The sequence below is a fragment of the Podarcis gaigeae genome (assembly GCF_964106915.1).
Source record: "Podarcis gaigeae genome assembly, chromosome: 2".
Taxonomy (NCBI): Eukaryota; Metazoa; Chordata; class Lepidosauria; order Squamata; family Lacertidae; genus Podarcis; species Podarcis gaigeae.
Window position 1 is genome coordinate 44,200,728 of NC_139679.1, and position 13,493 is coordinate 44,214,220.

Genomic DNA, 13,493 nt, shown 5'->3' on the forward strand with positions numbered 1-13,493 from the left:
CTGCCATAGAGTGCTGGCCTGGCCTCTCATCCAAATCAGGAATTGCTCTACCTGTCTGGCTGATAGAAGAATGACTGCACAATCTCTCATTATGAATGCAGGCAATTATAGTGAACTATAGAAAACCTAAGTTGTTCCTTTATAAATGAAGAGCTAGCAGCATGTAGAAGAGGTGCTAAGCTTTTGCTCCAGAGCTGCCTCTCACTGCCTGTTTTGGAATCTCTGTTTCTTACTTATTAAGTGTCTGAATTACTGCATTGAAAGTATATGTTGCAATGGCTTCTCACGTCGATAACAAAAGCATTTCTTTCTCCTCTGGCAATTAACTAAAGTTTTCTATAGAAGTGACTGTTGAAGCCTGTCCTCCAGTTGGAAAGACCCGCTCTAGCCTGGAACATGAATGTAGTCCTCATTAAATTAATGCGAGACACTCACACACTGCTGCCCAAAGCTTGGCCATTTCTTCTTGATTATGCTTATGCAGAAGCACGTGACCACTCTCGTGCGCGCATCTGCCTTATAAGCTGGCAGACTAATCGCCATGACAAAGGAAGTCAATGCCTCATCCCAGCGACATTCCTAGAATATTGTGTTCTTCCATTCCCAGCCAGGGCTTTAACCTGCCAGTTACTTTTCCAGGACCACACACTGGGTTGGAGGCTGCCTCCCACCAATTAGTTGTGTTGGGCATCTGACTTCAGAGAACAAAGCAAATTTGAAAGCCTCAGCACTTGTTTTAATTCCTTTCTCAAAGCTGCCCCCGTGTCATTGCACACTTATGTTATGACAGAGATTTTAAGCTATGATTTGAACTAATATGAAGTGCTTTTTAGTTCCTTGGGCAGGAAATCTGCATGGACTTTTGAGCTTATTCAACTAGGCCAGTGTATACCACAGAATATACAGGGGGAAAATAGCTTGGCAGAAGTTTTCCATTTCTAAGCACTGCATTCCTGCTGATAGACTCAGTTAAAATTTTTTTAAAAAGTAAATCAGATGGTATTTTGAATTGATTTTGTTATGTAAGCCTTTTTTTCAGAAACCATATATATTAATCTTATGTAGTTAGGCATTGTAGTATGAATGAATTTTGTTCTGTATTCTTTGTTTTATAGAATATATATAATAATGTTATGTTACTAAGCAAATTTAATAAAACAGGGGGGGAAATAGATAAACTCAAATCATATGCTGGGTTTGGGAGGGTATCGCTGCAGTTCTGTATTCTTTTGCACCATTCATCACCCTTCCATTAATTGGTTGTGAAAAAGTGTGGTACTTCCATTCCATGACAGCCTTCCCCAATCTAGTGCCCTCCAGATGTCTTGGACAAAATTCCCTATTTTCCCCAGCCAGTTCAGTTGGCTAATCCTATTAAGTGCTTCATTAAAGAATTGATACTTTCCATGTCCCTCCATAAAGTGCCCCGTGTTAATGTCACCAGATTAACACATCTGCCATAGACCGTCTGTTCATGTAGTTCAGCACAATGTTCTGTGGGCAAAAATGCAAAGTGTCTGAGATAAAATATTATCTTGTGCATTTCCACTGTAAACTATACAGAAAGGGCCCACTATATGCAGTGGCCTTCCTGTTACTGCTTGTAAGCGGCGAGAGTGCTTTGGATAATGTTGCTTGGAGGTTAGAGAATAAGTCTACAAGTGGTATGAACATAAGCTACAGGGAAGGAAGCATCCAGATCAGCAACAGGCCAGACAGTTGCAGCTGTGTAAAGAACTGCTCAGTCAGCCAAACCTCCTTATCAGGTACTCGATGAACCACCACAAACCAGTGATGGCAACAGGGGCCCAAAGCAATTGCAGAAGTCAGGAAATGGCAAGGAGATTAGGACATTGTGGCTGATGGTTTCACCACCCTCATGCACTGTTCAGAGGAAGTGAGCAAAGACTGCTTTCTCAAGCTTGCAGAATTTGTACAAAACCTTCCCAGAGGTAAAATACTGGCAGGGAAAGAAATGCCCATCCTGTTTGTACTGCAGTTGGTTGCACAGGGTGGGAGCCACCTAACAGGTCCCATCAGCAGAAGCCCTGTGCTAGGACTTTGGCTTGGCAGAGGGGCTTTCCCCTCTCTTCTCCCCACATAGCCTCTTCAGTTGGCTTGAGAAAGAGGTCAGGAGAACCCCCAGAACTGTGTGTAGGGGGAGGAGAGGAGGGACTCATTCCACTTGCCAGTTGTGATGCTTGTGCCAATGATCAGCTCAGTGCAGTGCTGAATTCTTCCACAGTGTCCACTACAGGCTGCTGAGGGACTGGAGCTGAGGGTGTGTGAGAGAAAGACAGGTGACCGCCTTGTGGTTTTCCTTTCCATATTTCCAGGTATAATGGGAAGAGAACAGTCTGTATTTTGGATTAGGAGCTCACAGATCTCCTCGTAGGAACTTGTAGAACTTGTGCCCCTCTATCTGCTGCTGCCCTGCAATCCCCATCAGCCATGGCCAGTGTGAGCAGTGGTCAGGGATAGGGATCAGTGAGAGTTGTAATCCATCAACCTCTGGAAAGCTATAGGTCCCCTGCCCCTGCCATAGGCAGTATGTTCAACAATAACCTGAAAGCGTGGAAAGGTCCACTTGACACACTGGTACAAACCCTGAATCAACTGCTCTTCTGTTACATGTGAAATGGCCCTCTGCATCTCCTCTGCCCAACATAGCTCTGTTATCACTATCTTGTTTTTGATTATTCTTACCTTGTTGGGGTAGAGTTCTTGTAAGTTTGCTCCCCCTGCTCCTGTTCTTGCCCCGCATCTCCCCCTTGGTGTTGACACAGCTGGCTTCTTCCAACACCACTCTTTCTATTCTTGCCTTTAGAAAGAATGTCTAATTCAGACTGTCCTGCATTACTAGACTTTACCCCCCTCCACTTCCCCTTTCCCCTTTCCTCTATCTGGGAACTTGATACTGCGGAGGCGTTGACCCCTTGGCAGGCCATGGATCTAACAGGACTAATTCCCTCTCCCAAGGGACTTTAATTGATTCTTCGGCTGAAATTAACAGTGCCTCGAGAAGCACGTAGACTCAGAAGGTGCAGTTCTGGCAAGGGCTATGGAAATATGACATCTACAGGCATGGGAGCTGCTGCTGAGAAGATGTCTTTTTTGTTTTATTTGAGCGTTGGGATGTGAGAAGGAAATGGGCCTGATGTGTTTTGGGATATATATATATATATATATATATATATATATATATATATATGCAGGTTTTGGTGTCCTCGGGTGTCTTCCCGTGTAAAAGTTGGGGTGTCTAGGCGACGTTTCGACGAGGTCTCACTCGTCATCTTCAGGCTGGTGCTTTCGGCTTCTTGTTACTGGAACAGAGCGGGATCTCAATGTTTGAGTTCCTATAAATACTGTAGAGGGGGTGTGGTGTCTAGCCTCCAATGTTCTGGGCAGAGAGGAAGTTCCCAGGCTAGTGTGCCTTTTCTTCTTTTGTTCCTTAATTACTTGAGAGATACCTTGAGTGATTTCTTGAGTGATATCCTGAGTACCACTTAGGTGGGTCATTAGGTGTGGATTAGTTGCTAAAGTCTTTGTGTCTTGACCTCTTGAACTTTGTGAAGAGTTTTCCTGAGAAGATGGCTGTATTGCACTTAGTTGTGCTTTGGCTTGGCTTCGTGTATAGGGGCGAGCTGTGGTTTTGTGGCTTGTGTCAGCCAGATCTGTGTAGGGATTGCAGGGGGGTGCAGCATCCGGAGGTGCCACCATGGATTGGCTACTGGATGGTGTCAGTAATTCATCTGTGGAGAGGGTCTGGGTTTGGGTCTGGTGTGGTTGATTGGTGTTGGCGTTCTGTGTGCCTCTGGATCTGGTGTCAGTTTTTGTGGGGAGGGCTAATTTCCAGATGTCTGGCAAGCGGGATGTGTCGTCACGCTTGTTCATGTTGTGAGGGTGTTTCTCTATCTCGATGGCTTCCATGATTATTCTCTTGTGGTGATGTTCCGTGTTAAAGAGCAATTTGGAATCTGCAAAATTAATTTCGTGTCCTGTTTCTTTCATGTGTTGGAAAAGAGAGGAAGTTTTTTCTTCTTTTTTGACGGCATTCTTGTGTTCTGCGATACGTGCATTTATTCGTCTGTTTGTTTGTCCAATGTACGTGGCTGGGCAGACTTTGCAGGGTATTTCATAGATCCCTTGGTTTTCCAACTGGATTTTATCCTTGGGGTTTCTGAGGATATTGGCTATTTTTTGGTTGGTGCAAAAGGCTGTTTTGATATTGTGTTTATGGAGGATTTTGCTAATTTTATCTGTAGTGCCCTTGATATAAGGAAGGAGGGCCATGCCATTGTTTTCTTCTGTGTCTTGGTTTTTGGGGGGTGTTTCCTTTTGGATTAGCTTCGTAATCCTGTTTTGCTGGTATCCATTGGCAATTAACACATTTGAGAGATTCTGTAACTCAGTTGTCAAGTGGTCTTTGTCAGCCAGGCGTTTGGTTCTGGAGATGAGAGTCTTGGCTACGGAGTTTATTTGTGCAGGGTGGTGGTGTGATTGTGCATGTAAGTAGCGGTTGGTGTGTGTTTTTTTCTGGTAGATAGTGTGTCCTAGGGAGCCATCAGGTTTTTTGTAGATTAGGACGTCAAGGAAGGGAAGTTGGTTGTTGGCTTCTATTTCCATAGTGAATTGTATTTTGGGGTGTAAGTTGTTGAGATGTGTGAGGAAGCTATCCAGTTTTTCCTTCCCGTGTGGCCAAATTACAAAGGTGTCGTCAACATATCTGAGCCAAAGTTTGGGTTTGTGTTCTGACTTGTCTAAAGCATTGGTTTCAAAGTGTTCCATGTACAGGTTTGCGATGACCGGTGAGAGGGGTGATCCCATAGGTGCTCCTTCTATCTGTTTGTATCTTTGTCCATTGTGGATGAAGTACGTGTTGGTTAGGCAGTGGTTGGTCAGGTCCAAGATGTATTCGGGGGGATTGTATTTGTTTTGAATAGCTGTCAAGGCTTCATTAATGGGCACTTGTGTGAAGAGAGATACAACATCGAAGCTCACAAGTAGGTCATTAGGTAGGTCAATTTACACAAAGAAGAACAGAAAGCACTCACCAACCTGAGGAAAGACAACAACATAATCATTCTCCCAGCAGACAAAGGTAATGCCACAGTGGTGATGAACACATCGGACTACCAAGCAAAACTATCAAAGCTACTCCAAGATCCTGCCTACAAACCTATAAAAACAGATCCCACCACCTATCTGGAAAAAACCACCAAATCCAAAATAAAAGCCTCTCCTATCAGTGAAGAAATCCAGCTAAGAATCATCCCCAGAGAAAAATCATCCAGATGCCCCAAACTCTACGGCCTCCCCAAGATACACAAAGAAGGAACACCACTCAGACCAATAGTCAGCTCCATAGGCTCACCTCTACAAAATCTCGCTAAATTTCTCGCCAAGCAACTTCAGCCCTATGCAGAATCCATCTCTTCACACGTACCAAACTCCTTCCAGTTCATAGAAACAATAAAGAAGCAAAACCTACATCCTAATGACCTACTTGTGAGCTTCGATGTTGTATCTCTCTTCACACAAGTGCCCATTAATGAAGCCTTGACAGCTATTCAAAACAAATACAATCCCCCCGAATACATCTTGGACCTGACCAACCACTGCCTAACCAACACGTACTTCATCCACAATGGACAAAGATACAAACAGATAGAAGGAGCACCTATGGGATCACCCCTCTCACCGGTCATCGCAAACCTGTACATGGAACACTTTGAAACCAATGCTTTAGACAAGTCAGAACACAAACCCAAACTTTGGCTCAGATATGTTGACGACACCTTTGTAATTTGGCCACACGGGAAGGAAAAACTGGATAGCTTCCTCACACATCTCAACAACTTACACCCCAAAATACAATTCACTATGGAAATAGAAGCCAACAACCAACTTCCCTTCCTTGACGTCCTAATCTACAAAAAACCTGATGGCTCCCTAGGACACACTATCTACCAGAAAAAAACACACACCAACCGCTACTTACATGCACAATCACACCACCACCCTGCACAAATAAACTCCGTAGCCAAGACTCTCATCTCCAGAACCAAACGCCTGGCTGACAAAGACCACTTGACAACTGAGTTACAGAATCTCTCAAATGTGTTAATTGCCAATGGATACCAGCAAAACAGGATTACGAAGCTAATCCAAAAGGAAACACCCCCCAAAAACCAAGACACAGAAGAAAACAATGGCATGGCCCTCCTTCCTTATATCAAGGGCACTACAGATAAAATTAGCAAAATCCTCCATAAACACAATATCAAAACAGCCTTTTGCACCAACCAAAAAATAGCCAATATCCTCAGAAACCCCAAGGATAAAATCCAGTTGGAAAACCAAGGGATCTATGAAATACCCTGCAAAGTCTGCCCAGCCACGTACATTGGACAAACAAACAGACGAATAAATGCACGTATCGCAGAACACAAGAATGCCGTCAAAAAAGAAGAAAAAACTTCCTCTCTTTTCCAACACATGAAAGAAACAGGACACGAAATTAATTTTGCAGATTCCAAATTGCTCTTTAACACGGAACATCACCACAAGAGAATAATCATGGAAGCCATCGAGATAGAGAAACACCCTCACAACATGAACAAGCGTGACGACACATCCCGCTTGCCAGACATCTGGAAATTAGCCCTCCCCACAAAAACTGACACCAGATCCAGAGGCACACAGAACGCCAACACCAATCAACCACACCAGACCCAAACCCAGACCCTCTCCACAGATGAATTACTGACACCATCCAGTAGCCAATCCATGGTGGCACCTCCGGATGCTGCACCCCCCTGCAATCCCTACACAGATCTGGCTGACACAAGCCACAAAACCACAGCTCGCCCCTATACACGAAGCCAAGCCAAAGCACAACTAAGTGCAATACAGCCATCTTCTCAGGAAAACTCTTCACAAAGTTCAAGAGGTCAAGACACAAAGACTTTAGCAACTAATCCACACCTAATGACCCACCTAAGTGGTACTCAGGATATCACTCAAGAAATCACTCAAGGTATCTCTCAAGTAATTAAGGAACAAAAGAAGAAAAGGCACACTAGCCTGGGAACTTCCTCTCTGCCCAGAACATTGGAGGCTAGACACCACACCCCCTCTACAGTATTTATAGGAACTCAAACATTGAGATCCCGCTCTGTTCCAGTAACAAGAAGCCGAAAGCACCAGCCTGAAGATGACGAGTGAGACCTCGTCGAAACGTCGCCTAGACACCCCAACTTTTACACGGGAAGACACCCGAGGACACCAAAACCTGCATTCCTGTACCCGTGAAAATCTACGAAAGCAAATATATATATATATATATATATATGTGTGTGTGTGTGTGTGTGTGTGTGTGTGTGTGTGTGTCTTCAGCTACATAGAATGGCATTTCCTAAGCTTGCTTCACAGTGGTTTCCTTGCCATCACTCCCCTGTTAGCTTCCACTGTGGAAAGATTGTCCTTACCATTGCTATTGCCTACACCATTTCTTGAATGCCTCTCTCAATCTCTGCCCTTTCTTTCTTTCTTTCTTTCTTTCTTTCTTTCTTTCTTTGGTTGGTGCATGTTGCCCCGCACATCATATTGAAAACATAATGTGGAAAACATTCTGTTGGGCTTGTTTCTAAGCTGGGACCACCAGCGTGCAGACTCTGCAAAAAAGCTCACTGGGCTTTTCTCTTGCTCTGTTCCAGATATGATCAGTCAGCGGTCTGCAGGAGGCAAACACAGCGGGAGTGCACAGCTTGGCACAGGAAGAGGCACCCTACGACTTCGGGCCAAAGGACCAGCCACTGTGGAGGAACAGGTGTGTGTTCAGCAAGCCCAGAAATGTAGAGCAGTAGGATCAGCAGCTCTGCTCTGCTCCACTTTTTTCCAAGAGTGGTTTAGAGCAGGTGTCCACAAATCCATCCCCCTCTGGTGAGAGGGATGCCCAGCAGCATATTTCCCCCTTTCCCCTGAGCTCTTCCTTGTGGTGTGGTTTTAGGGGGGGGGGGGGAGGAGCAGGCATCTCTCCTGCTGTTTCTCTCATCTCCTCCTCCCTGCTTCTCCTTCAAGTTATTGTGCAGACCAGAGAAGTAAAGGGATGTTATGATGGTATTGGTACTCTTGGTATTGGCAGCCCTGGGTTGGTACTCTTCCTCACAGCCTTCATGCGTCTTTTAAAGACACAGAGCCACACATGGTCCCCAGATAACCAGCTCTAGATTATCCCGCCCTCCAATCTCTACCAAAATTCTTCAACATTGCAGCCATTTTCTTCTGCATTAGAACCATTGGCCCTGTCGGCTAGTAGCCGTAGCCAGGTCGCAGCTGGCACCCCCAAGTTAATAGAGAGGAAAACAGACATTGTTGCTGCTTCAGTCGTTGTGTTCTTCCTCTTCACAGCCATCTGCATTTGAGGAAAAGGCCATCGAGAAGGTTGATGATCTTTTGGAGAGTTACATGGGCATCCGTGACACAGAGCTAGGTGAGTTGCCGCTACCTTTCCTTTTTTAATCTGGAAATAAACCACCCAAAGCAAACTAGTTAAGAGACTGCTGGCATCTCCCCTTGATTTGCACACCTTTCCAATGCTGGAATGGGAGCCAATGTGAAGCTCTCCCTGTGCCTCTGTCTCAGTTGTTGTGTTGGCTTGTGAGCTGTTTGGGGTGTGGAGCAGATGCTCACCTATGGCTTTCTTTCCTTTCCCCCACACAGCTGCTACCATGGTGGAGCTGGGAAAGGACAAACGGAATCCTGACGAATTTGCTGAGTCCCTGGACGAGCAGCTGGGGGACTTTGCCTTCCCCGACGAGTTTGTCTTCGACGTCTGGGGAGCGATCGGCGATGCCAAGGTTGGGCGCTACTAGGACTCTGCGCCCTCTGCTGGACCCTGCGGGCAGGACTACTAGGCAGGCCACTGGTGGGCCTGGCACACCACTGTGCCCTCACTTCGATGCTGGGCCACACCTGCCTCCTTTCCCTAGGGGCTGGAGAGGCCCTCGAGCAATAAGTCACCTGCATTAATGACTGGAGTGTAATGTGAATGGGGGCCAGAATCACTGCTGCTGACCACCTCTTTGTGCATGAGGCTCCCTAAGACCTGAACACAGTCTGCTAGGAGTCCCTTGTTGCCAGTTCTTGGCTTCTGCCACTCTGCTCATACAGTTTGCTGTTCTCAGGGAGATGCAGCTGCTCCTTGCTGGTTTCCAGGCCTATCCTTGAACGAGGATATGCAGGCATCCTGGTAGGCAGTTAGTCTGGGGGGAATCTCACAGGCACTCTCGGGTGACGGATGAGGCTGGGGTGAGCTCGGTTGGGTTTGGACAGCCCTGACACAACCATTTGGGTGGGTGGGCAGGTGCGGCAGAAGCTCCTCACTGTGCATATCTGCTCTGGATAGGCTAAGAGGGTACACACACTCATCCCTCTTTTCCAGCATGAACATCCTCTGCTGGTCCAGCTCCAATCCATTTTGGTACAATATGCACTGGGAAGCTGTTTCTCTTGCCACAGGTGGACCTCATTTCATAGCTGCTCTCTCTTGCTTGATCCTCGTAGCTTGGCTTTGGGTAGTAAATGCAAGAGAGGCACTCAGAAATCAGAGAGCATCAGATTACAAGGTAAAAAAAAACAACTGGTGGAGGAAATAAAGTCCCCGACCCCAATCTTGTTTCCTAAAGAGATCCTTTCCTTCCATGTGGCTAGGCAGCCCTTCCAGCTGAGTTTCAGCTGCTGGTCCTACCCTGCCTAACAAAGCCTGCCTCTGCTTCCTGGCCCCATCGTCAGCTGTTGAACGTGAATCCATTTTGAGCGGCAGTCTCAAGCTTCCTTTGGTTGGGCATGGCTGAGAACAGCTGGCAGCAGAGACACAAGGCTGTATAGCCAGCCACTCCCCCTTCCCCTGAATGGATCTGGCTTGTCCTGCCCCCAACCACTTCCCCAGAGCGAAGTGTAGTTTCAAGGCCACCCCCCATCTGCAGCTGAGCTTCTTGCCCCCAGTCACTCACACTGTGTGGATAGTACAAAGGTTGTCGTCCCCCGTGTCTCACTGGCGATGAGCCATTGCTGAGCCTGTCACACCAGTGGCATTCCCCCGTCCCAATTACTGCTGGGAATATTCCCTTACTGGACTGGTTCTGGGGAACTCCTCTGCTCAGGGTGCTGCTGCTTGGCACTGGGGACGTTCCCAGAGGGCAGCAAAACCACAAGCAGCAACAGCAGCAGGTTCTCCTTGCGGTCTGGGTTTGGGCATGTCCTTGTCGAGATCTGTCTTTGACTAATCTGTCCAACTTTGTCATACTGACCTACCTCCCAGGGTGGCCCAGTTAATAATGCCTGAAAAGCTGCCTCTGTTAAATTATTGATATTCTCTCACTGACACTACACGCGCGCACACACCCACACCCAAAAGTTGGGCCTCTTCCCTGTACTGTATCCCAATACCGTAGTTCAGGCACTGTCTGGTCACCCTAGGAGCCATGAAGGCCCCCTCCCTCTTCAATTACACCTCACAGCCCCAATCCACCTACTGTATCTCTTTAAGACACTAACCCCAAGTAGGATGTGGAGCCTAGTTGCCCTCGGGACCCACACCTCATGCTCAGAGTGGGTGAGGTTTCTGCCAAGCCTTGCTGCCTTCCTGTGCCCTGGCACCGGAAGCCTTGTGGGTAGACCAGGCACCACATTCTCCTTGGGCATATTTTTGTATTCTATGTGTAAAGCATCTTTAAGATAAAAATATATTGACATTACTAAATTGCTTTTTGCCTGCATGTGTGCTTAAGGGGTGTGCTGTGGGGAGGGGAGGTGCAGAGTGCCCACAAGTGGAGCTCCGGCTTATCCCATCTCTTGGCCGACACGGACAAAAATTAAAGCTTCCTCTGTGGAGGAAATGGTAGGATGCGGGAGTTGGGACCCAGCCGGTTAGGGTGGTGTTGCAAATCTGGGTAAGCAAGATGGTTCTCTGGTTGCTGCTAAGGGAGACGTGAGCAAGTGCGTGTAGCAATTACCTCAAAAGAGAGGTTGCAGATGGCACATTGGGAAAAAGAAACTACCCAGAGAAATACCCAGTAAAACAACTGCAGTACCCTCACTTCATGGCCAGGTGCAACTTTTTCCTGGGGGGTCTCTATGCTTGAGCATATAAAAATAATGTGTCTCGTTTGCTAGGGATCTGCCTCTGGAGTGAGAGCAAATAACCTCAAAGTAGTTGTTCGATTTCTGCCCTGTGATATTTGTGTTTCCTTGGCTCAAATATTTCTAAATCTCCCTGCTTGGAGCAGTCCAAATATTAAACGGGGTGGTGAGGGCTGGGTTGGAAATGGCCCTGCATGTGAAGTGGAACCAGATGCTGCACTGCGTCCAGCCAGCAATTTCATTTTAATGGGCACTCTGAGATTCTACAGCTCCTAGTAAGCCGTGTAGGCCCTTGAATGCTCTGGTCATGTGGTATTGGAAGGAGTTGTTCCCCTCTTCCCAGGTACATACCAATTCTCCCCCCACCTTAGAATCAAGTTAGCAGGGATGTGTCAGATGCCCACCCTTTGAGGGGCCGCAGTGATGCTTATGGCAGTCTTGTCTTCCAGTCTTCTTGCTGCAACCACTGTACCAGGCCACCCTTAGTCAACAAGGTGGACCTTGTGCTTTCTGTCTCCACTGCTGGAAGGAGCATCGGGTAGGACTATTGTGGCTATGTTTCTGAGAAGCAATAAGCAGGAACAAACACGCCATCCTGCCGGCTGATTGGGGGCTGGGAAATGGGATGGCTTCCCCCCATGGGAGGCAAGGCGCAAACAATGAGGGGAAAAAGGCCAACTTGTTCATCCCCTGTCAGGATGCACAAGACAATTAGCTGGGCCTTACAGGTCTAAACAGGGATTCAGCAAGCCATTGTAGTAACTGATGTGCATTTTCATACATCATGAAACTGGTTCCATACAGGGTGTCTGGGAGCACTCTAGCTGTGATGGTGTTAAGGGTCCAAGTTTGCTTCTAAAATACTGAGAGCAAAGTTACTTGCCCATCCATTCCTTAGCTGCAGCCCTGCTGCCGACATTTTAGTGCAATTGACCCCGGGAGTGCCTGCATTGAGCTGAATGTGCCACACAAAAGCAATTGGAAGGATGCTTGTTTTGAAGCCTGCATGACGTATATTGCTGCCTGTGTTTTATTTACCTTTTGGTAGTTGGACTTGGACCTGTTCCATCCCTTAAAGTTGTTTTAAAGAGCACAGTAAGAAATAATAGGATGTCTCCCAGAGAAAACCAAGACTCCACCCTTGTAAACAGCTGCTTCTCCATGTAGGATGATGATGCCCTGGAGAAGCTACTCTCCTCATTCCACTCCACCTCACCCCAGAAGCACTTGTAGTCTGCTCTCTCCTACACCCACACATTGTTCTGTGGGTTCCCCTGGCGCATGTGCACACACACACGCTGAGTCAATTTATTTGGGGGGGGGGAGCCTTGCTGTGCTAGGGGGAACCCTTGTGTGGGCTTCCATTAGTGGAACTCATTATCTGAATCCTGCTCTGTGTGTTATTCTGGCTTTTTGGGGGGCTTATTCAGATGTCCAACCTAGCAACTTTATTTCTTGGTACTGTATTAAAAATACACTTCTCTGACCGAGCACTCAGAAGTAGTGCAAAATCCTATTCCCTGTATATCTTTGGGGAAGGTAATTTTGTACATGCTGCAGGAGGGGAGAGGGGGAGAGAATTGGGTGCAAATGCCTTGCTAAATGGTGTGAGAGTCTTCAGGGACCGCTATAACATTGCAGCTGTTAGAGGAGTTTTTTAAGACCAGCTTGGCAATCCTGTTGGAATGGTGCAGCAGGGACTACTTAGCCTTTGACTTGAATAGGGAAGGGAGAAAAGACACATGCTGCCTTTCAAGAATATAAGAAAAAGATTTGTAGATGAGAACAAAGCTCCATCTGGTCTGGTCCCAGCATGATTTCTTTGGAAATTCCAGCAGGACCTGGAGGCAATAGCCTTTCTTTGTGTGTTTTCAGTATGAGGTACTCCAAAGGTTGCGTCAGGGATAGGCAACCTGTGGCCCTCCAGATGTTGTTAGACTACAGTACATCTCTCATAATCCTTGGCCATTGGCTATGCTGGGCTGATGGAAGTTGGAGTCCTACAGCTTCTGGGGGGTCACAGATTCCCCATCCCTAGAGCCTTTGCTTTCTTTGCACTCAGGTGGGGGAGCTACCATGGCCTTTGTAAAGCAATCAAGAGATAGCAGCCAGCAGTGCTTTGTGGGGGAATGAATTCCACAGATTACCGTAATTCTGCATTGTGTGAAGAAGTTCCTTTCATTTAACCTCCGAGGACTGCTTTTACCAATGGTACAAGCAAGGGTAAAAAGAGTATGTGAGGAAGTGTGTTGCATGTAATGATTTGTCATAGTCATGCAGCCCTCAATCAAAATAGGATTTACAAGCATTGGTAGACCTGCTGGCGCAGGAGAGAAGGTGGCTGGGCA

At 46.9% G+C, this 13,493-nt stretch overlaps 1 protein-coding gene across 1 annotated transcript in view; it reads left to right on the forward strand.

Annotated features, from left to right (window-relative positions):
* GIPC1 (GIPC PDZ domain containing family member 1) overlaps positions 1-10,765 on the forward strand; it is a 34,225-nt gene extending 23,460 nt beyond the window's left edge. The window contains exons 5-7 of the mRNA XM_083726070.1: positions 7,719-7,831; positions 8,413-8,494; positions 8,725-10,765. Of these exons, the coding sequence (XP_083582196.1) occupies positions 7,719-7,831; positions 8,413-8,494; positions 8,725-8,876 (347 nt within the window). The 3' untranslated portion in view covers positions 8,877-10,765. The remainder of the gene's footprint in view (positions 1-7,718; positions 7,832-8,412; positions 8,495-8,724) is intronic.
* Positions 10,766-13,493: the final 2,728 nt, after the last annotated feature.